This window comes from Panthera pardus, unplaced genomic scaffold, assembly GCF_024362965.1.
Source record: "Panthera pardus isolate Hobbes unplaced genomic scaffold, ASM2436296v1 HiC_scaffold_17, whole genome shotgun sequence".
Classification (NCBI taxonomy): Eukaryota; Metazoa; Chordata; class Mammalia; order Carnivora; family Felidae; genus Panthera; species Panthera pardus.
The window spans coordinates 31,590,491-31,614,594 of record NW_026526732.1 but is presented as its reverse complement, the minus strand read 5'-3'; the positions used below and the strand labels follow the sequence as shown (position 1 = coordinate 31,614,594).

Genomic DNA, 24,104 nt, shown 5'->3' with positions numbered 1-24,104 from the left:
CGGGGCTCGAACTCACGGACCGCAAGATCATGACCTGAGCCAAAGTCGGCCGCCCAACCGACTGAGCCACCCAGGCGCCCCGAGTTTTCAGTTTTCAGATGGTGGAGGAGAGTTCTGCTCCCTGTCTTGACAAGAAGTCCAAAGAAGGCGTAGCAACACTCAACTCCATCCAGGTGCTTTATACCTGATGTTGAATAAGAAGCCTGTTCATTGGAGAACAGCCAACAAACCAGAGGTTTGGTTTTTTCGAAGGAACACTTCCTGGGCTCATAAATTAGGGAACCGCCCCCCCCTCCAAGAATTTCAGGTCACATATCTACTTTCTCAGGTTGATTCTTTGTATAATGGGTCCTAATGTAAGACTTACATATTTTTATGAATGCTCTGTGTTACTAAGTACAATTAGGCACTTCCTTTTTGTCTCCCCGGGGTATTCTCTCCCCCCATTGTCTTCCACTGCCCCAGCTATCTCAACCATCTCACATCTTACTTTTTTGCTGCCTACCTGTACAAAAAAATCTACTAACTTTTCAAGGCTTAGCTCACATGTCACCTCCTCTGGGAAGCCATTCCTAAGGCTCAGGCAGAATTCATTCTTTTCTCTCTGTAATACCATAGCACCTTTTTGGGGCTGTTAATATCGAAACACATTGTGCTGTGGCTGATGATATGTGAATCGTTCTTTTAGAGAGATCCTGAACTCACTGAGGATAGAGATCATATCTTTCCCCCACTGTAGTGCCAGGACCTGGGCATATTCATGGAAATTCACTAACTGCACTATTCCATGCATGTCTTCACAGGACATACAGCCAAAGCCAGACGGCTACAAAGAAAATCCTGTTTACCGTTTAGAAACTGATTTTCCTTTTCTCATGGTCAAAGAAACACATTTATTGGTGGTGGTTGTTTTTTATGGTAACTTATTTGATATTTCATTTGCACTAAGATATTATTATTTTCTAGAAGAAGAAAAGATCTATCCAGCATGAACTGGTGTTTTGAATAAACTAAAGTTAAAAAGACAGATTCCAGTCGAGGTTTAATAGTCTTTGTATTTCTGTTTTCCTCCGAAAACAAACTTCGGCCTCTCTGGTTGCTTTCTGCAGAGATGCACTGCATGTTATTTTGAAGAATTTTTAACCCTCAGAATTATGGACTTCATCTGAGAGGAAGCATGTTCTGTATTTGTTTATGTCAATGTTTCAAAATATGGGGACCAGAAATCCCAGATGTGTCTTAAAGTATGTGTGGCCTTTTGGTGAGAGAAATTAGGTCTTTTTTCAGGCACAATTGAGGAAGGAAAATTTTTTGTTTAGTTTCTAGTGGTTTGTTTTTAGGCATTTTCCACAAAAAGATGAGCAAGACCCTTCAAAACCACCAACTTGCTTATTTAGGGGGAAAAAAAAACCCCTCCCGTGTCCAAAAATAACATTAAATTAAAATGATTGTTTCCAATAGTTTCAAAAATTGTGGTTTTATTTCCTTGTATGAGTCACTTCTGAATGCAGTATGTGATTGCACTACATCATGAGGAAGCATGTTTGCTGGATAGTTTAGTAAGTCACATTGTTTATCAGAGAATCAGATCAGAAGAGGAATTTAGCTTACCTCTCCGTTTTGCAGCGGGGGGAATGGATTAGGGACGTTAAGTGGTGTCTTCAGAAAGAAGCTAAAAAGAGGACCTCCTCCTGGAGACACCCCAGTGCTTCCAGCTCTCTGAATTGTTGCCTTTATTTTTCCTTTGGGCATGTCTGACAAGGAGTTGCAGATACTGGAATCAGACCACAGTCTGTCTGTGTCCAGGCCCTGCCGCCATTCCTCAGCCGTGCAACCTTGGGGAAGTTACTTACTGAGCTGCCGTAGGCCATAGCTCTAGGATGTGGACACGGGGAGTAATAATAGTACTTGCCTCTTGCCTCGTGGAGTTGCAAGGAATAACCCAGTTCATACAGGAAAAGACACAGAAAATGCTCAGAACATATTTTGAATTGATTTCTTTGAATAACCCGCTGAGTGTATTTAATATTCAAAAAGGGGACCTTCGTGCTGCTGAAGCAAGATTTTTTTTTTTTAATCAGTTTTTTTTTTTTTTAAGAAAAGTAATTCATACGTTGGGTAGCACATTAAAACAGAGATGATAGAAATTATTTTTGAGGGGAATGACTGGAAGAAGGAAGGAGAGAGCCTTCTGGAATGCTGGTAGTGGCCTTTATCTTGGTCCGATTGCTGATGACACGGGGTGCTTATTTAATAAATGTGTATCAGTTGTTTACTTTTGATTTGTGTACTCGTGTATGTTTTACTGTAATAAAAAGTTAAAAAACACAGATGTATTTAAAGCAAAAAGTGGATGTCCTTCACTTTATTCATTTCCTCTAGATTCCACAATTCAGGGTAAATCGTTTTATTCTAGTGCACTTCCTTTCAGACTTTTTTTTCCAGACTTTTTTTTTCCTGTACATATGTAAATATAAGAACTATATGAGGTTGTAACTTATTTTTATTTTACGTTTGTTTTTATTTTGGTATCGTGTATCTTGAATGCTTTCCCACGTGAGTACGTATAATTCTGGGTACTCCTATTTAATTTATGCGTATGTTTTACAATGTAACTGTTCCCTTCTTGGTGTATACTTAGGTTGCCTGCAGTTTTTTCTTATTATGAATAGTGTTGCAGTGACGATTTTTATATAATTCTCTGTATATCTCCCCCAAATTCCTGGAGGTAAAACTCTACATGCAGGATCAATAGGCAAAAGAATATGAGTATATTGCATAGATGGTCCCGAAAGATTTTTCCAAGAAGTTATAACACCTTGCATCCCTATGATGATGCTTACATCTTCCTCATAAAAGAGATGGGCAAAATGTTATGCTCAATTTAACACTGTAATAATTTGTGCTCTAATTCATAGGAAAGCTAATAGTAATAAATTCCTTGAGACTCAAACACTAATTGGAAGTGTTTAGTGATAAGAGCAAATCGTTCTATTAATCCCATATATAACAAATCTATGTTATATACAGTTAATATCTCATTTAAGAATTGTTAAATGAGTAATTATGTGAGTAATTATTGTGTTTATTCATAGTTCTTTAACTAATTGGTAGGAAGAAAAATCCATATATGTCCTATTCGTGACCTGGTTTTCCTCAGTACCATAAAACATTAATAAGAATTATTAGGAGAAGTGGCTCTAACTCATATGTTGTTGATGAGAATTTATGAGGAATTACGTATCATTATTCTGTTAAGAGCCAACTATGTGCCAGGGGCACATTCTAAGCACCTCGCATATATTGCTGTAGCTTTTTAACGTGTATTTGAAAAGGATAGACATGTATTATTATAAGTGAGATTACTCCATCCTGAATGTATGTTGATAAATAATACTATATGCCAAAATATTAACTGTCATATCAATGTACTAATTTGTAAATCTGTGAAATGTTATAATCTGTTTAATGTGAAAATTAAATTTAATGTCTCAAAATCCAGAAAATTGCTACTCAAGTCCTGACTACCGCAATGTGATACATGAAGTTTAAGATGAAGTATATTAATCAGTTGACTTCATTGTTCAAATCTCCTATGTAGAAAATTCTGTTTCCAGAATGGTCAGTTCTTACAAGTTCTGGTTAACCTTTAAGAGTTATCTATTATCTTAAAAGAGTAATCCAACTCAAAATAGCTAACCTATTCCTCTAGCAGTGGATAAATATGGCTATCAATTTTTGTGGGGTTTTTTTTCCTGCAGAATTTCCTGTTATTCCAAGGGACTCAATAGGACTTATGCACATAAAACTGAAAATTATATTACTACAGGGAAACTGCTTTGTGCCTTTGAGAAGGAACTCTCTTGCTAACTTAAGTACTATATGTGTGTAGAATAGCTAACATTTTCCTCCCAAGAAATTTCATGTATGCAGTTAAAACACTCTTAAATTGATTAAGGATTTGTTATATATTTCCAGAAGCACTCAAGAGTACTTTTATGGTTATAAGAGTAGAGTGCATTAGAATGCCAGAAACCAGCGAATACGCTAGAGGCCTTCAAAACCATGCCCAACATTCCTGACTGTACCATATAAACATGTGGGGCAGCCTGGAAAAACAAAACAACTCCCCATCCCCCCCCAACAGAGGTAAACCTATGATGATAACACTTCAACTGGCTTAAATATTAATTTGATACTTTTTCTGTTAGAAGTAATTTTTATTACCTAGCAAACGGAATGGAGAAGTAATAAATATGACTGGTATTTTTTTCTCAAGTATCATTTTACATTAGATTTGACTAGTTACCTTTATACTTTTTGGAAAGCGTATTATGGAACTACCACAGTATTTTGCCTATTAATCAGGGAAGCTAAAAAACGTTTTATAAATGTTGAATCAAAACCTTCACTGCAGTGAGGGAATTAAATTTCAAGCAATATACTCCTTTTATAGGGTGAGAAACTGAAGTATGGAGAAATTACAAGATTTTCCCAAAGCCATACATTGAGTCATGGTAGACATAGAAATCTACAATTCTGTTTGCCTGATTCACTCTACAATTTCATGAGATGAAAGTTGTCTATTTCCTGACATGTGCCTGAGGAGTGTTTCCTCATTCCCTTGCTGGTTCATTCATTTACTTAGTTTATACATTACATAGGAATCAGTGTTTTTGCAAGATACAATCTTGATGTAGGGAGTGTGAATAATATTTGAATTTATCTATCTTTGATATTTTCTTTGAAGAAACTTGTATTTTTTTTTCATGACCATGAAAGAGAAATTAAGGCATTCAACAATAGGTTGGATTGTTCAGGGGTGGGCCACAGTAATATCTGTGAGGAACGCCTGAAGCTTCTTTAGGAGCTAATACATTCTGTTCAAGGGCTTGAACAAGAACTTGGCTGAAGCCCTAGTTAGTCCTGGAGCAGAGTGGTGGCCAGAAGAAACCATATTACCCATCAGGTGTACGGAAAGGACCAGTGTCCACATCTCTACAATCTCTTATATTTGGTTTGATCAGGAGAGGGGAGATTATCCTGCTTCCCTGTCATTTTCTCGAGTTTCAAATCTCACATTTTTAATTCTTGTTTATTGTGATCTTTTTCTTCCTAGTTTAACCAGTATTTTCCCAAGCTTTCTTCACCCTTTTCTTTTTTCTTTGTTTCCCTTTCTTTTCTTTTTTCTTTTTTCTTTTTTCTTTTTTCTTTTTGTTTTTCTCCAAGCTGCAAGAGTCCTATTTAAAGGAAATAGTATTTCTCTGGGTCAGACCTCACTTCTCCTTGATTGAACAGCTGGTGCCACAAGTAATGTCAAATGAGGAAAGTATCCAGCACCTTCCCCCCGCGCTCCGCCCCCTCCCACACAGTGCCCTGTAACAGAGAATCCAAATAATATAAAGCGGTGCCATCTGCCCTCAACCTTTTCTACAGAGTTTAGTGGACACTTTTTTTGGTTTGTTTGTTTGTTTTCTTGTTCTTTGCTTGCTGCTCTGAGACTTAGGACTGAAACTCAGTTCCAGCTTATGGCTCACCAGCTCTTTCCTTGGAAGAGTTCTTTCCCAGGAGGCTCTTCAGGCCCAAGAACACTTGGAGCCCTGGGAGCCTAACCCATAGATTCTACAAACAAGCCCAGGCACGTCCAAGTCCTAGGCAAACCAAACCTTCTGGTATCTTAAACATTAGTCTTTTTCTGTGATTTTCCTGAAGTATAATTCAGTCTTTAACAAACAAGCAAATGAACAGAATCTTAAGGTCTTTCATTCTTCCTGCTTTGAAAACTGATTCCCATTAATTTCCAATTCTGCTAATTGGGTTTCCTTTTCATTTTTGTCTGGATATTAATGTGATATTTGGTATACATTAATACTGATCTGTACTAATTTAATGTCCATTTATAATTGAATGGTTTAAAGATAATGATGCACTATGACCTAGTTGATATCGGTCTTCCATTTAATGCATTTCCTAGGCAATTATGCATTCCTAGCAATTGTGGCTGAGTGAATTCTCCCATAATCCCTGTTGGGAAACAAAACTTTTTTTTTTTTTTTTTTTAAAGATGTGGTCTTATGAACTAGAGGTACTTGAGGAAAAAAGATTTAGAGGTGACGTGAATGGTAGCACTCTCTTAATATCTACCCTACCTATTAAAGCAGGATTCAGTTTATGCTTTGTGACTCTGATGGGCAGACTAGAGTGGAAATTCGGAATGATAGATTTAAAAACTAATACATAAGGAAGAATTGAAAATGAAGAGAGGAAGAAGGAGGTGATTCTCCTCACTGGAGCTAAGAAGCTTCAAATGTTGTATCTGCAGACTCATATGAGCATTCTGTAAATAAACCTCACTTATTTCTGTATTCCTCCAGATCCCAGGACAAAGAAATAACAGAACACACACGGGTCCACAATATGGAATTGAACACCACCACCAAATTTATTAGACCTGTTATTTTCTGAATTCCTAGATCTTTAGCCCTTAAAACGTTTTTGGATTTTTAGAAGCTATAATGACAGTCTTTTTGTTAATGGGATTCTACTTGGATTTTTTTTTTTCCTCCTTATTTTGAGAGAGGGAGCATGAACAGGGGAAGGGCGGAGAGAGAGGGGGACAGAGGATCCGAAGTGGGCTCTGCACTGACAGCAGCGAGCCCGACGCGGGGCTCGAACTCAAGAACACGAGATCCTGACCTAAGCCAAAGTTGGGTGATCAACCAGCTAAGCCACCCGGGTGTCCCAATGTGACTCTACTTTGAATGTGGGTATAAAGTCAGTGGATCCTACAGGGGAATTTATTGAGAGGAAAGAAGGTACTCAAGCTTTCCTGAACCCAGCCTCAATTAAAACTCCGGATTAAAAAAAAAAAAAAAAAGCAAAAAACAATTTAAGTGTCCCAAATTTTAGGAAGGCCAGTAGCATCATATTTGATTAAACCCCTAACTAATATTCACTGTGGACATAATTCAAGCAAGTAACTTGTTTTAGATAAGTCAGATTTATTATTATATTTTAAATTTCTCATGTTTACTTTGTTATGTATTAGATTCTGCACACACCCCCCCCCCCCGCCTCCCCCAAATGAAAAGGAAGACTCTCAGTGGTCACATCTTGATTCCTGAGAAATTGGTGATATGGAAAATTTTAGAGAAAAATATTTGTGTTTGTGTTGTTGTTTTTTTGTTCCCATTAATTTCACTTCAGGGGCTAAATACTTCCCGCGTATTTTCTGTTAGCTTTTTTGTTTGTGTCATCTTCCTCACAAACTGTTTCCTTAGCTAAATATAATCTGATATTTAATTCATTCATTTCTTTCTGGAGATTTCAGTGCATATACTTCAAAAACACTTTTTATGTTTTGTTTTTTTTTACCTAAATTTGTGTATTTATCTTTCGCAGTGTGAGGTTCCTTTAATTTGGTTTCTATTCCTTCTATTTCTTTGGTTTAAGCATACTGACATTTTTCAGGTTGTCCTGTAATCTCAGATTTTGGGTCCCAGTTTCCCTGTTGTTACGTTTCTGTCTGTCTCTATGGTGTTTTATTTCCTTACGTAGCTTATCATTTTTGATGAATTTCTCTCTCAGAATCTTTTCTGCCCCGGGAGCTAATTTTGCATTTACTTCTCCTGGAGTCTAGGGATTTCAAGCCTCTGGATCAGTCCTGCTTGTAGTTTTTTTGGTTTGAGGTTTCCATACCAGAGATACAGTAACAGTTCAGAATTTACATTTGAGCAAGACTGAGGTTTTGATTTATCTCAAGTAATTATTTTCTCTTACTCTCTTCCCAAAGGCTCCATCATATGACAAGCTTCCTTGCTGAGTCAGATGGCGGGCTGAGTTTCCTAGCCCTCTTTCAATGAAAGGGACAGAGTTTTCAGACTTTCTTTTTATACACTGCCTCTTGCTTTTGTTTCCTGCCCATCTCTATAAACGAAGATAATGACAACAAACGCAATAATACACAAAGAATATCTTTTCCTCTCAACTTTCCACATGGAACGTTTTTCAAGAATCATGGGCGTGACACCTGAAAGTCATATTTGCCTTAGGAGTTATAGTCACATATTTTCAATGTCCTATTGATTTGTCTTTATTATTATCATGCATGTCTACCTTTTCTCCATGTGTCTACCAGCTGCCACATCAGTTCGGGTTCCCTTGACTTCTTACCTAGATCAGTGCAACGGCTTCAAGCGGCCCCTTAATTCTGGTGACTGTTTGTCTTGTTTTTCAAAAATCCAAAGTAGATGTGTGGTTGCAGTTTTATGACCGATGTCTTCCTTCGTTTGCATTATGACTGTATCAAAATATAGTCAAAACCCACTGTACTTATCCACTGACATTTAGCTCCTCACTCCTGCTTTTACCAGTTCAAAACTTCTTCTCTGGAAATGTCTTCTTTTCTCTTTCACATACCCACCTATAATTCTTCTCCTGACAGCATCAGTCTCTCAACACTAAAGAAACCAGTCCCAACTTTGATGTTATGTAGAATGGCAAACTAAAAAGGGGTAAACGGTAATGGCAATAATGTAATTACGATATTGTTCATTTTTGCAAACTTATGTAAGTTCAGAGAGTTGCTCAAAGACTGGTGACTTTTGGCTGCTATCTAAACATAGATAGTTAGTGTAGCTTCTGGAGATCACTAATTAATATAATATTCTTAGGGATGAGTTAAAAATCATTACATTTCCATAGGAAATTGCATATATAATACTTCACTTTAAAGTAAAAATATTAAAATGTTTTAATTCATTATATAGAGAGCAAAATGAAAAAGCAGAGATTTGCTTCCACTCTGTCTTGAGTAATCAAATGACTTGCATTTTTGAAATACAGGATTTCATTTAATCCTAACAAAATACAATACAGGTATTATTATTGTCTGTATTTTACGTATGAAGAGAATAACAGAGGCATTAATTAACTATCCCAAGGCCATACCATTATCCAGTGGTAACACAGGGACTCACGTAAAGAGAACTGTTGTATTCCAGAAGTCTTTACTTGTAATCAGTAAGTTTATATTCCCACTAGCAAAACTATCATTTATACCTCAAGGGGGTCAAGAGGTGAATACTAAATTTAGGAGATGTATTTTTAAATTCTTTCAAGGTGCACCAGATTTTCCTCAGGAGGGGCATAAAGTCATCAGGTATGTGTTAAGTAATACATAGGGTCAGTATATTCTTTTTCTTTAATTTTTTTAACGTTTATTATTGAGAGACAGAGAGACAGAGCATGAGCAGGGGAGGGGCAGAGAGAGGAGGAGACACAGAATCTGAAGCCGGCTCCAGGCTCTGAGCTGTCAGCACAGAGCCCGACGCGGGGCTCGAACCCACAGACCATGAGATCATGACCTGAGCCGAAGTCGGACGCTTAATGAACTGAGCCACCCAGGCGCCCCAATATATTCCCTATGAAAAAAGTTTCCCAGGTGTGGAAGAGAGGTTTATGGCTGAGGGAAGCAGACTATTTATAAGAAGGGACTCAGATAGTTTTCCTGCCAGGCTGCAGGACAGCCAGAGCTTGATGAAGTGTTATGGTACACACAGTGCCCAGCAGAGCCATTGTGAAGTTTGCTGGGGAGGAACAACAGAAGCAGTACATGAACTTGCAGCATCTGCTTGAGGGTCTGTGGGGTAACAGAAGTTGCTCAAGCTCAGAGTTCTTTCAGATGTTTCTCTGGGACCGTCTGCTTATAACTAGGTCTGTGTTTTCTAGGATAAGCAGCCAACCATCCACAATTAACAAACACAAACAACGCAGACAAACTTGGCTGGCCCTGCTTATCAAAAACCAAGCGATCGTAATTTATAACTCCAGGAAGATCATTGCCAAAAAAAAATGACCCTATCCCTCGTGACCCAAGCGATTATCATGACATTGAACTAACTGGTTATAATTTTAGCATGAGAAATTAACCCCATCATTATTAATCACTTTGTGTTTAACGGACTGTTTCGCAAAGTCCACGCTCTGTAAACAGTTCAGAATAGCTCGGCATCTGGTTTGGCTTCATTTAAGGAGATAGCAGCTTGGCAGACTGCTCCTTACTGTTCACCCGGATCTGTTTCTTGGACACCTTTGCTGTTTTCCTTTTGTACAAGCAGGGAAGAGAGTCACATGCACGGTCAAAGAATGCCCACGTCCACTCTGATCAGTTGGCTGTAGAATTAGAGCTAGGTGTTCTTTGTGCTGTGAGCTTCCCTCTCTGGCGCGCTGCCTCGGCTGTTGAAAACAGCCAGTGCTTGTCCAGCTTCCCAGACCCATTCGTGAAATTTGCAGGCCAGTGTAGGTAACTTGGTACATGGGATGTGAAAGCAATGCCCTTCTTAACCGTTGGATTCCAGCTATAATATCTCGATAATGTAATGCTAATTAACATACATTGTTAGACTTCCTAGACAATTGCACTTTTATGTTAGGCAAGATGCTCAATAAAGGAGGGAACATAATTGAAGATTATGAAGATAGATCATGGAGTCCAAGGAAGAACTGAGCAGCCACCCAGCAGGAAGGGGCATAGAAACAGCTGAGAAGTCAAAAGTAATAAGACCCAGCTCCTTAAATTCTGCCAGGACTTTCTTGCCATCCTCTCTTTTGCCACTCTTTCTGGGTCACTTCCCTTCTGTCTCTCTCGAGCCGACCAGGTTTATCCACATGTCTGTAACGGGTGCCCAAGTTTTATATCCTAGAAATGTTGCCACCGCAGGAGGATTAGCCTGGTACTCTGCCAGACTCACACCCTAAACAACAGGAAGGCATTGTGATATGTGTTAGATAGAAGTAATTTGGTGTGAGTGGGAAAGAACTGTGGAATCGAACGGGTCATGTGCTGAATGTTGAATGGGGATCAGCAAAATAGCTGCATATCGTATATTTATGTTGCCCCCCCCCATGTAAACAAGGTGTAATTTTCTACATGTTTCCGAAAATATACTTGTCCTTTGAAAATCTGAAGGTCAAACAATAGCTTAGCCGTTCTGAATGATAGAATGGAATGGAAGGATACCCTCCCCTGGCCCAGGAAATTCTGCACATGTACATAGACTCTTCAGAGCCCGCCCACCTGAGTTTAAAGGCGGCCTTCTCAGTGGTCATGGGTAGGACTGTCCACGTACCTCCCTCTGCATTCAGGGTCTGCACAGGGGCTGCGACCAAAGTTTGGGCAGCCCCGTCATCTTACCTCTTTTCCTAAGGCTATATTAGGCATTTGGAGCATGGGTGGGGCTTGTAGTCTTTTCCCCACTTCTGTTTTCTCTGCACTGGGGCAGAGCCTGTACTGTGCACACACCGTCCCAGGAGACTCCTGCTACAGTTCCCAGCCCTTGGCTGCAGGGCACTGCGATGGATGTGTTGGTAGTGATAGGGGTAAGGGAATGGTGAGCACAGTGGAATGCAGGCTGGGGGAGAAGGACAGTGGGGTTCTCCCTCAGGAACCCCCCCCTCCCCGGGACAGCAGTGGCCCTGGGGAAAAAACCAACTGACAAGTGGTTATCCTTCGTAGGATTCTGTCAGGTACTGCCTGCCATAGCTTCAAGTAGATTGATTAAAGAATTTCTGGTTTATCTTAAAGATAGGGTACAGCTCTGAGTTGTTTTTGTTTTTAAGAGAATCCTTTTAGGGGGCACTTGGGTGGCTCAGTTGGTTAAGCCTCCAACTCTTGGTTTTAGTTCAGGTTATTATCTCATGGGTTTGTGGGATTGAGTCCCACATCAGGGATTCTCTCTCTCCCTCCCTTTCTGCCCCTCCCCCCCAAATAAATAAATAAACTTAAAAATAAAGGAGAACCCATTTAGATCGCCACTTTATTTAAAAATTTTTTTTACATTTATTTATTTTTGAGAGAGAGAGAGAGAGAGAGAGAATGGGGGGGAGGGGCAGAGACAGGAGAGAGGGAGAATTAAAGCAGGCTCCCGAGCGTGAGCACAGAGCCCGACGCCAGGCGCGAACCCACGAACCGTGAGATCGTGACCTGAGCCGAAACCAAGAGTCGGACTCTCAACCTACTGAGCCACCCAGGCACCCCTAGATCCCTACTTTAAAGTGAAAAGAAAGCTCCCTCAAAGGAGCAGCTCTGGAGGGTAGGTGACCCTTAAGATGCTCTTGGTCCCATCTGGCCAAGAGCCATTGATGGCTTGAACTACTGTAGCAGCATCAAGGAGGGAAACATGGAGCTATTTCAGTGAACTCCAGTGGGTATTGATAGCACTGGGTAGCTTAGGGACTGGCGAGGAGTCACCAAGGAGTCAGTGACAAAGCCCAGGTCTGGCTTTCATGGCTGGTAGCAGGCTGTGTCTTGTGTGTACATAATCCAGAGGGGTACCGTTCCCATGTGCAGCTCTGTCCTCAACCCGTGCCAGCCCTGGCACTGAAGGCCACCCCCTTCACGTTCACGTTTACTCGGCCAGAGTAAAGCCATGCGTGGGCAACCTAGTTTTTACGGAAGGTTTGACTGGAAAGATCAATCTAGAAGGTGAGGGCTGCATCCCACGAACTCTACAAACTTCTCAGAAGTCTCTCAACGTCTTCTCTTTGCTGTCACCACCGCTGGGACCGGCCCTCAGGACTGTGTTCCATTTCTGAGAATTGTAAAACTTTACATATGAATATCTAAATTGGAAGAATTGGTGTTCGTTTTTTGTTTTTTTTTTTTTTTTAATTCTAATGTTCCAAGACTCAAGAGTTTATAGCCCACTTCTAGAGCAGAGTTAAAGCAAAGGATATCATCCATTTTTCTGTGTATTGAGAAGCTAACTGCAGGAGAAATAATTTCACATGGCATGGGTGGGGTTGCTATTATTCCTGTTTGAAATTCACCTTTTCTGGGGCAATGGCCTTGAAATAGAGCCGGGACCTAGATTATTGCCTCATAAAACAGCAAGAGGTTATTGTTATTCCTTAATTTTATATCTTTATTATGAGGTAACACTTCTCTTACTTGAGTTAAAGAGTGTTCTTGTCTTTTTCTTACATATTTGTGAAAACTAAATGTTAAAAGATTTAGTGTAACCACCATTGCTAAATTATGATGTAAAATAATACTGTGTCCACAATTAGCCTAGGTAGTTTTACTTGGTTCCATAATATAAAATCAGTGGGCTCATAATATTTTAGTACCTTAGTGTGTTTGGCAAAAAAAGAAATTCATGTTACCATAAAGAAGTTAAACTAAGTAACAATCTCAATTTTAAGGAAACATAAAGCAAAGTATTACATTGTAACATGGAACGTTAATGCAAATAGCTTCCCAACTGGAATGTTAAATCAATTCTCAGTGGGCGGTTAACAAAAAAAAAAAAAAAAAAAAAAAGGCTAGTTTTTGCTTAATTCTCTCTTATGTTCCAACATCTTTTCTGAAATCTTAATTTTTAATTTCACCCAAGTTATTACCAGTGCACTGAGATGGTAGTCTTTCTAGAAGATGATTACTTGTTTCCTAATGATCAATATCCTTAATTTATTTTTATTTTTATTTATTTTTTTGATTTTTGTAGTGTTTATGCATTTTTGAGAGACAGGGAAAGAATGCTAGCAGGGGAGGGACAGAGAGAGAGAGAGAGAGAGAGAGAGAGAGAGAGAGAGAGAGAGAGAGACACAGAATCTGAAGCAGGCTCCAGGCTCTGAGCTGTCAGCATGACACAGGGCTTGAACCCACAAACCAGGTCAGATCCTGACCCGAGCCAAAGTCAGACGCTCAACCGACTGGGCCACCCAGGCACCCTTAATATCCTTAATTTAATTGTTAGGTGTCCTTTCTGGAAATACGACATTTAAACCTTGATAACATCTTAAAAATCATTGTAGTGTGGTAACTGTATGTGTGTTGTGGGTTGAATTGGGTCCCCTAAGAGATATGTTCAAATTCTAACCCCCTTACCTGTGAACGTGACCTTACATGCAAGCAGAGGAAATCAAGTCAAGATGAGGTTTTACTGGATTAGGGTGCGTTCTAATCCAGTGACTTAGAGGAATAGGGAAACTTGGACACAGAAGCACACATACAGAAGCAGGCAGGGAGATACTGTTGACCATGGAAGCAGAGATGGGAACGATGCATCTACAAGCCAAGGGACTCCAGGGATCATCCGCAACAGCAGAAACTAGGAAGAGACAAGGATTGATCCTTGGGGCTGCCGGCACCTCAGTTTAGGACTTCTTGCCGTCAGAACTATGGGAGAATAAATTCCTACTGGTCAGAGTCACCCATTTGGCGGTACTTTTTTTTTTTTTTTAATTTTACAGCAGCCCTGAGGAGTACTTGGCTAGTGGGTTATCCAGGGAGTGAGGAGAAAATGCCTCTAAAGAGATGGTCTGCCGCATTTCCACCTGGGAGGGTAGAAGAAGGGCTCGCAAAGCGGGCAGCAGTTGGACTAGGGGCCCGCGCTTACTGTGGTACGCCCATATCCAAGGGAAGCCTGAGCCCAGTGGTCTTGGTGATGGGTGTGGGGTGGGGAGAGTACACAGGGCCAGGGATTGGGATGGAGGTCTTGGAAGATAGGAGGAGCAAGCAAGAGGTCAGTAAGTATCCGGGACGAGGATGAAAAACCCAGATTAGATGGGAGGAACCAGTTCGTAAGAAGACAGGGGGAGGGGGAGAAGAAAGAGGGAGGAGGTGTGAGGTAAGGGGGTTTTCCAGGCACCATCTCTCAGGCCCACTCCCGACCCAAAAAGATAACATCTGCAGTTTTGAACTCCCCGCCTGCTTATCTTCCTGAGTTCAAATGCATGCTGCTGCACCTTTCAACGTGCTTAGGACTTAACCCCTGGTCTTCCCATCTCGTATATGCTTTAAAATTGGTCTGTTCTTTAAAGTGACACGTTTCTGGTTTTGAAGTGTATTTAATCACTGTCTTGCAGAGACTGTCACCTACGTACAAGTTACGTTACCATTTTATGACTTTTAACTCTCAGGATTGAAAAACATCTTTAATCTGTATCGCTGCGTTCGTATATGCATAAAACAATTTACAATGTACATTTTAAATGTCCTTTGTCATTTAACGTCTTGTATTCTAATAAGGAAAAGTAACAGGTTTGTTGTAGAAAACACAACACAGGAAAGAAATTAAAGTCATGTCTAGGGGCGCCTGTGTGGCTTAGTGGGTTGACCATCCGACTCTGGATTTCAGCTCAGGTCACGATCTCACGGTGCGTGGGATCGAACCCTGAGTGGGGCTCCGTGCCGATGGTGCGGAGCCTGCTTGGGATTATCTCTCTCCCTCTGCCTCTCCCCCCACCTCGTTCTTAATAAAACCACAGTCTACCTGATTGTAGTAGGGAAAGTGTGAATGGATAAATGTAAAACTGAGCAAAACACCTGCAAATGTTGAATTTCAATAAACTGAATGGGGAGAATATTGTTTCTGGAAAATACTTACTGGAATACTTATCTTCCATTTAAATTACATCTTCAGAGAATTTCGACTTCACTAAATATTCCTTGAAGTCTGAGTTTAATAATTTATATCTAATTTATGCCTTTATTTACATGAATCCTTTCAAAAGTAAATACATTCATTCATTCATTAATGAGTTTGTTTATTTATGCCAAAGAGAGAGAGGGAGAGAGAGATACGAGAGGCTCCCTCTCACCATCCGTGAGATCACGACCTGAGCCCAAATCAGAAGTCGGACATGTGCCACCCAGGGACCCCCATGTAAACTGGATTTTAACTCCATATTATTTTTATTTTTAAAATTAGGATTTGAAGGGCCACAAATGTCTCACTGCTCTTTTAAATTGCATTTTCTTTATTAGTGTGTTGAACACTGTTTTGTGCAACCATTTTTCTTTAGAGGTGTGTGTACATTTCGGTTTGTAAGAGCTTTTTCTATGTTAAGCACATTAGCCTACTGTGTTCAATATTTGTGCAGATATTTCTTTTTATATTTTCATGTATCTTTTTAATTTTGATCTTTTTGGGGGGAGGTTTGTGAGCAGATTCAAGAGGTCATTTGGCTTTTTTGTTTTATATTCCACTGTTTCTGTTGCAAAATCCTTCTCCATCAGAGAATTAAAAGACATTATCCCTATTTTTCTTAGAGCTTTTATACACTTCACTTTGCCTGGAAAAATTTAAATACGGGGTATGGAGTAAAGATGAACCTTTTTTTTTTTTGAATAATTAACTGATTGCCTCAGTATAGTTTATTGATGGATTGTCCTTCCGTATATATTTGTAATATCTTCTTTAAGTAATAATATCATTTTCACTCTCTTTTTAAAATTAAGCATGCTGTTCTGGGTGTGGAGCCTGCTTAAGATTCTCTCTTTCCCTGTCCCTCTCCCCTGCCTGTGCGTGTGCGCTCTCTCAATAAATAAATAAATAAATAGATAGATAGATAGATAGATAGATAAATAAATAAATAAATAAATAAATAAATTGAGCTTGTATGTTATAACATTCTGTTCTTTAAAACTGAATAAAGATCATCTGGTAATCCAGATAAATATTCCCGTAAGAGAAAGCTGCCATATTAAGATACAGACTGTACTTTCTCAGTTCACGTGCTTTAGAAAGTGAATGATTAACGCAGACTGTTAACTTGTCATCTGCCAATTGCTTGATGACATATCTCTCTCAGTAAAATAGGATACTAAGTCTTTTCTACAGACCGTGTCTCCAAAGTTGTCCTCAGATGTTTTTGTTTATCTACAGTATTCCTGAGTAGCTGTTCACATATTCCAATGTTGCCATGATGTGATTTTCAAGAGCATCACGTCTATAAGATACGGAGATCATCCATAATGAGTTTTGTTCTTTGAAAATAATGCTTCTGCAGATTATCACGTAAATCACAGTGTGTTTTGGTGATTTTACAAATAAATAAAAAAGATAACTTTTCCATTTCCCCCCTTCGTTTCCATCTTTTTGTTTCAGATAGTCCAGTTTTAACTGAAGGACGCCGCTTCTGTTTGGGGGTGGCCGGAGACGTGAGAAAACCACATGGAAGAATCCCAGGACTTAAATGAGCAATCAGTAAGTCTTAATTCAGTCTCAAGTTTGCTGAAACAAGTTGTGGTAAGACTGCTCAAAACCCTGCTAAAAGGAATTTGTTGTAAAAAGCAGGAGTTTTGTTAAATATGTATGTCTTAGTTGAATTTTGAATTCTCTTCCGAGACCATAAAACAGACTTTTGGAAATGTATGCTGTTCCTGCTTAATGATGTCACATTTTGAGGTCTCCCTTGATTGTCTGCTTGCAAAGCCCGTAGGAGAAAGACTAGGGCATTTAAATCATGCTAAGTGTTTTTGACAATCTGTAATTTTACACACCTCCTTTGTTAGGTTTTATTCCAAATGTGCTTACAGAGCGCATATATTATTGAATGTCAGAAGTATAGCAGGACACAGTATATTCCCGGCATCCCTATTGTCCATTTCAAGGATGGCAGCGACAGCCCTCGTGTGCTTTCATGGCCTCCTTATTTTGCTAAGTTCTTGGCAGAAGGAAGAATGTGCAAGATGGGTGGCAGTCGTTGTAAGAGTCTGATTTCTCAAGGGGTTGATGTGGCCTTTGCTCCTGACTCCTTACTAGCGTCTCCATGGCATTAGTGCCTTAGCGTGTGGAAGTGAAGTCAGTGGGAAGTCTTCCCTCCCACTCCTCCACTGCTGCTAACTGTGTTTCCCACAGACAGCTAGGCACGTCACAAGTAAGGAGACACGTATCTGCCAAGGGTGTGTTACACAGATTGATGCTGTATTTCAGTAGCTCGTACGGTCACGACTTGGCCTGAGAGTCTAATCGAGGCAACAGAAGACAGTGTGTTTGTGTATAAGAATGTGGTTCTAGAAAATGTGAGACTATGTTGAGCTCGGTTTTGAGTTACAGGGGAATATATGTTCTGGTGTGTACAGGCCGCTGCAAGTTCATTTGTTTTTTCACTGAATTTGTAATTCACTGAAAAGAAAAGATAATGAAGTCTTCAGTTGACAAACGGACAAGACCATTGTCTAATTTCATTATATATTATCGTATTATTTAACATCACATGGCATCGTTATAGGAAAAATGGAACAGAAAAAATACGAAACCAAGAAAGGATAAAAAAAAAAATCTGTCCAATGGTAGAGATGCTGTTCTTCAGAAATTGCCTGACGAGGCAAATAGCAATTAGGCAGCAGGTGCATGCAAGTAGTTATTTTTTTTAAATGCTGGTTATCGTAGTGTGGACTCTAACAAAATGGATGATAGCATGATGGTGACACCCACACCACTGCATGTTTAATGGATCCCAGTGGTGTCAGAGAGCTGTAAGTGACACCATATAAGTCCCTGAGTGAATAATGATGTCATTTTAGTGGTGCTGCTTCATGAGAGGGCCACTGCTGATCTATACTTTGTTCTCACACACTGAAGGTTACTTAAAAGTGTGTGTGTGTGTGAGAGAGAGAGAGAGAGAGAGAGAGAGAGAGATTGACCAACTGTCCCTGTTTCCCAGAGACCCTGGGGTTGCCCAGGACATCGAACTTTCAGAGCTAATGCAGGTGCAGTGCCTGCAGACTTGGGAGGTTGATCGCGTTGTGCGTGTATCCTCAAGAATGAGTATTTTTTTTCAGGGTTGCGGAGGTTAAAGGGATATGTTTTAATGTGTAACATTCGAATGAGGTTGTTACACAAGATGCTTTGTACCCACTTTTACAAAGAGAAACCTGGCATTTGTAAATCGTACGTGGTATCCTCCAGTGTTGTTTCAGAGTTGTGGAGCTCAGCATTAAAACAGAGTGTTTTTTGTTGTTTTTTTGTTTTTTGTTTTTTTTGTTTTAAGTTCCTAGTGTTGCTGATGTGCAGCCAGGTTTGAAAAGCAGAAATCTAGTGTGGCCTCCTGGCCTCTCAGCTCAAACTCAGCCGCTGAATTTGTGGTGAGGACCCAGGAGACTTTGAGAGAAGGAAAGAATGCCCCCCCTCCCCCACCCCTCCCCACTTCCGTATCCCCACGTCTCACTTTGAACTCGCCACCTGAGGGTTATCGTAGGTCTGGTCAAAGTCAAATTGGAAGCTCCTGATGTGTGGAGTGGTTTGATAGGCCATTGAAGTGGAGATAGGCCACTTCTGGTTTAAAACACAGGAAGCTTGAAGTTTGTGTCAAGTGTTAATGACTTTTAATGGCTTCGATTTTGTAAACATCCCAAAGCCTTTTTTCTTCAGGTTCCTCAGACTTAGAAGAACATCTAGGCCAATCTGTGCATCTCATCTTGTACATGTGCAAAGGAACTCTTGGGACTGTGAAATGACTTGCCCGTAATGCCATGGCTAGTAAACGTCAGAGTTGGGACTTCACACAGGTCTTCTGACTCCAAGTCCAAAGCTCTTTCCAGAACATCAACATGCCTTATGGCTTTGGGGTTTTCTTATTTTGACATTCATCACTATAAAAATGGCAAACAAAACAAAACAAACAAACAAAACCTGATTCAACCCCTTTGCATTGAAATGATTTCTATTTGAGTGAAATTTTTAAGTGACATTAAATTTTACAGAGTATATTAAGATTGTAAATATTTTGAAAAATAATACTTCATGTTTACTAACATAAAGTTCAGATACAGTACAATTAAAAGAAAGTTCATAATAAGATGAAAGGGAATTTGCTCAGATCATAGAAAACTTCTTTCTTTGGGCATAGATCTAACAAGTGGGTGCTAGTTATTGTACATATAGACTGAATCTAGCATTTTCTGTATGCTCTCTCCAATCCTTACCATCTTCTTACCATGTAATTGTTATGGTCACCATTTTACAGATAAGGAAACTAAGGCTTGGAGGGTATCAAGGTCACACAACTGGTAAGTAGCAGAGATTAGAATTGAACCCACCTTTATCTGGTCTTAAAATCTGTCATGGATTTTGCATGATACAGCATCACATAGTGGGTAGGGACTTGAGCTTAAAATCAGAAATCCATGACGCTTAAATACTTTGTAACCATTAGGAAATTAAACTCTTCCTCATCTGTAGAGTAGGGAGGATGATAAAAAGTTATATGAGGGGCGCCTGGGTGGCTCAGTCAGTTGAGCGTCCGACTTGGGCTCAGGTCACGATCTCACAGTTTGTGGGTTCAAGCCCCGCATCAGGCTCTGTGCTGATGGCTCAGAGCCTGGAGCCTGCTTGGGATTTTGTGTCTTCTCTCTCTGCCCCTCCCCCTTCCCCGCTCCCACTCCCGCTTTGTCTCACTCTGTTTCTCAAAAATAAAAAAAAAAAATGTAAAAAAAAAAAAAGAAAGAAGTTATATGAAAGGTTTGGCATATGCCCCGCTTAGAGTAGAAGCTTGGTCAACCTTAGCTGTTCTTACAATTACCTGACATATTCAGATGATCTTTAAAGGGTATGGGATGGTTCTTGCATATCTAGTTACCTTCTGGCAGGTATCCCTGCCTGGAAGTTCATAGTTTACAAACTCAGCATATGAACTAAACTCACAAACTCCCTTCTCCCAGTTTTCTCCCTTTCTCCTCTGTTCCAGTACTTTCCATTGCCTCCGTGGATGGCACCCTCAGCTACAGAGTAGATTAAGTCAAAAAGCAGGTAGTCATGCTTTTTTCCTTCATCCCCATTCAAACTCCTATTTTTTAAAAAGAATATTTTATTGGTTATCTATATTTGAGAGAGACAGACAGAGCATGAGTGGGGGAGGGGCAGAGAGAGGGGGAGACACAGAATCCCAAGCAGGCTCCAGGCTCTGAGCCATCAGCACAGAGCTCGACGCGGGGCTCGAACTTAGGAACCGCGAGATCATGACCTGAGCCAAAGTCGGACGCTTACCCGACTGAGCCACCCAGGCGCCCCCAAACTCCTGTCTATTCTTAATTTTTAAAACCCCTCAAAGCTGTTTTCTCTGCTCCAGCTCCTATTTGGGGTCTCAATTTCATCTCTTGACTGTCTTTTTCTGCTCTAAGTTGCTTCTAGAGTGGTCTTTCTAAAATACAAAGTGGGTCATGTCTCTGTTCCACTTCGTACCCGTCACAGGCCCTTTCTTGCCCTCGGGAGAGAGTTTCAAGTGTGCAGTAAAGCACACAGGCTCAGTTGCTCACCCGTGTCTCTCCTGTGCGACTTCTGACTTCTCTCCGTTCCCTGAATCTTGCAGGTTCTCTGAGGTTTCTGTGCCTTTGCTACCCACCCGGGTTGCTTGTAAATCTGGAACACTCACTCTGGGTCTCCCTCCCTCTGAGCAAGCCTCTCAGATTGCCTTTCTTCCCCAGGCCACCAGCCATGCTGGGTCAGGGGCCTCTACCATGTGCTGCCAGTGGCATTTACCTCTATCCCAGGACTTACCCCACAGAACTGAAATCTTATCTGTTTATTTACCTTTCTACTGGATTATAAACTACTTAAGCGTAATAGCGCATCTCGTTCATCTTGTAGCCTTACTTCTTAGCACAATTCTTGCTGACATTTAATGAATGTTTTCTTCAAAAGCTTATATATACTGTTACTTACTAAGGTATGTTACTGAGTAGCCTGGTGAATTTTAGAAACCAAAATATTGTTCTCAGAACGGATTACTGACTCACGAATTCATGTTCCACTTACATTTTTAAAAAATTGCACATAACATATAATACTCTTTTAACAGCATGTAATCAAAACAGAGTTTTTGGTTCTTAAATAATTTTTTTTTTTTTTGCATTATATCTGGATTTTATTTTGCAGTGTGGCTGAGAGGGTCTAGGGAATTTTAAGAGGTCAGCAGTTAAAGTAAGGTTTAGTTTTCATGTTTGTCTGAAATTCTATATTAGAACTTCATAATTATTTGAAGCAGTTTCACATACAGTTATAGCTTACTAAAGTTTTAAACTAAATGTTGTTCTTATTAACAGAAAGAAATATGAATCTAGATTATATGTAACGGTACCTATACTAATTATCAGAAGTTTCTTTGGTATTGTGGAATATGTTATATTCCCTGTATTCAAATAAAGGCTGAGCAGTATTTACTGTTTTTCTAATTTCTATAGTACCCTTATATTTTGAGATATTTTGAAGTCCTGTTTCGGTAGTGAACATTCCCATAGATTTTTTTTTTTTCTCATCTGAGTCATTCATATCAAAGTGAGAGGGAGTATGGCCTAAATTCATCGTCAAGCTAGGAGTTTTGAAAAAAAAATACTGCTTGTGAATTTTAAGTACTGTCTGTTATGCCGTAAAACATTAGTAGCTGCTAAGTAAATTGAGGGAGAATGAGGAAGTTAACAGTTTACTATAGGGTAACATTCCCTAATATTAGACATTAAAGGCCTGAATATTCCTACATATGTCAACATTGTTAGTGAATCACTTAACTTTTATTATTGATGAAATATATTGGTTAGTGAGGTCTAAATTCACGTCCTTTGGATCCATATTATAAACATACGTTGCAGCAATATTTTTAGAAGTTTATATATATTTGTAGCTAGTAATAGTATTTATTTTTTTGCATCAAACCTGTTAATAGTGTGAATTAAAATTCTAGAGTTAGTTAAATAAATTAATCTCTTTTCTGTGCCAGTGTTTCTCCCTTAGAATACCAAATAATCTCCCTTTGGATTATTCCTCAGCTCTTAGTTCTTAGAGATTCTCTGGATCATTTTGATTATAGCCACTAGCCCAGTTTTAAAACCTGTGCTGTTTTAGGAGTCTTTTGGACAGGTTTCTAGTTGTTACATGGAATTGAATAGATCATCCAAATTACCCTTTAGATGTAGAGCTTCAGTGTCACCAGTTTCTGTCAGTGTTTTAGCTCCATGCTGTAAAATACTTATTTGTGTTAATTTCAGTTTAAATCATTTTTTCGTTTTTGATAACCTGGCATTGTCAAAATCCTGGAATCCCATCATTTGATTGCTTTTTTCTTAGGTGCTCTAAATCAATTTCAGCAGCTTGCATGCAATGTATTTTATTCTGATCTAACCAAAATCAAATTATTTTTGAGACTGCAAACCCATTAGTAAGAACTTGGCCTTTAAACTAGGCAAAGGAATCATGTTCACAACATGTATTTTTTTCCACCAACCAACTGGACCATATATTTGAGAGTTCAGCGGACTTTTGCTTAAAGTTGAATTCCTTTCAAAAGTGTTGTAACTCCCAATTGCCAATTATATCTTTACTTTGCAATTATATAATAGAGTACCTGAAAAGTGGATACAGTAAATTTGATTTTTTAAAAAGTTTATTTATTTATTTTGAGAGAGAGAGAAATGAGCAGTGGAGGGGCAGAGACAGAGAATGAGAGTAAGAGAGAGAGAGAGAGAGAGAGAGAGAGAGAATCCCAAGCAGGCTCCATGCTCTTGCCTGAGCCCTTATGTAGGGCTCAATCTCATGACCTTGGGATCATGACACAAGCCAAAAGTGAAGAGTTGAGGCTTAACAGACTGAGCCGCCCAGGCGCCCCAGTAAATTTGATTTTTAATTTGTATTAGTTGCTAAGGCTTACTGTTTCATTTTGAACAATTTTCTAACTTTGAATTTCTGTATCTTCACATGAGTTGATAAGGATTCAAAAGAAGATTCCATGAATTATCTATAAAACCTTCTAAGATTATAATTTAATTTCATTAAAACCTTCCCACAAATTTGAGAATACACTTGTCTATAGAGGGAGAGCCCCACATCATACAGAGTATGGATTGTGATTGCATATCATTTGCCATGTGATCTGGAGAGGAAATATTAGGCTTTTCTTCTGTCACCTGTGATCAGTTGGTTAGTAGTAGTCGCCGTTGAGAAAGAACCTAAAGGTACCTCCTGGCTCAATGAAAGAGAAACATTATCAACTTAGTGCAGTCTGCCATGGACTTAGTTAGGAGGAGGAATGGTGTGGAGCCTCACACCTGCTGATCCTGGGCCGAATAGTTGTCAGCAGCTTTGAGCACTGGGTTTGGGTACTGTAGATGCAGATAGGAGCTATGACATCTTTAGGTACCTAAAGTCTCTTCTCGGAACTTGCAACTTACATACGGTATATAGATTGTCCAATAACTCTGTCTTATGAATTAGAATGAAAATCACTTGCTTGTGATAGAAATGTTGTCTATTTCTTTCAGGCCTTAATAATTCTGAGAAATGGGAAAATGAACGTCATGTCACGTTTGCTGTAAGGTATACAGCGAA

General features: G+C 39.6%; 1 protein-coding gene across 13 annotated transcripts in view; it reads left to right on the top strand.

The window, feature by feature from the left end:
• The window catches only part of EYA4 (EYA transcriptional coactivator and phosphatase 4), a 276,080-nt gene that overhangs the window by 12,188 nt on the left and 239,788 nt on the right, over nucleotides 1–24,104 (top strand). For all 13 annotated transcript variants that reach the window (XM_019420547.2, XM_053904480.1, XM_053904478.1 and 10 more), the window contains one exon: nucleotides 16,893–16,991. In XM_019420547.2, coding sequence (XP_019276092.1) covers nucleotides 16,959–16,991 — 33 coding nt within the window. In that variant the 5' untranslated portion in view covers nucleotides 16,893–16,958. The remainder of the gene's footprint in view (nucleotides 1–16,892; nucleotides 16,992–24,104) is intronic.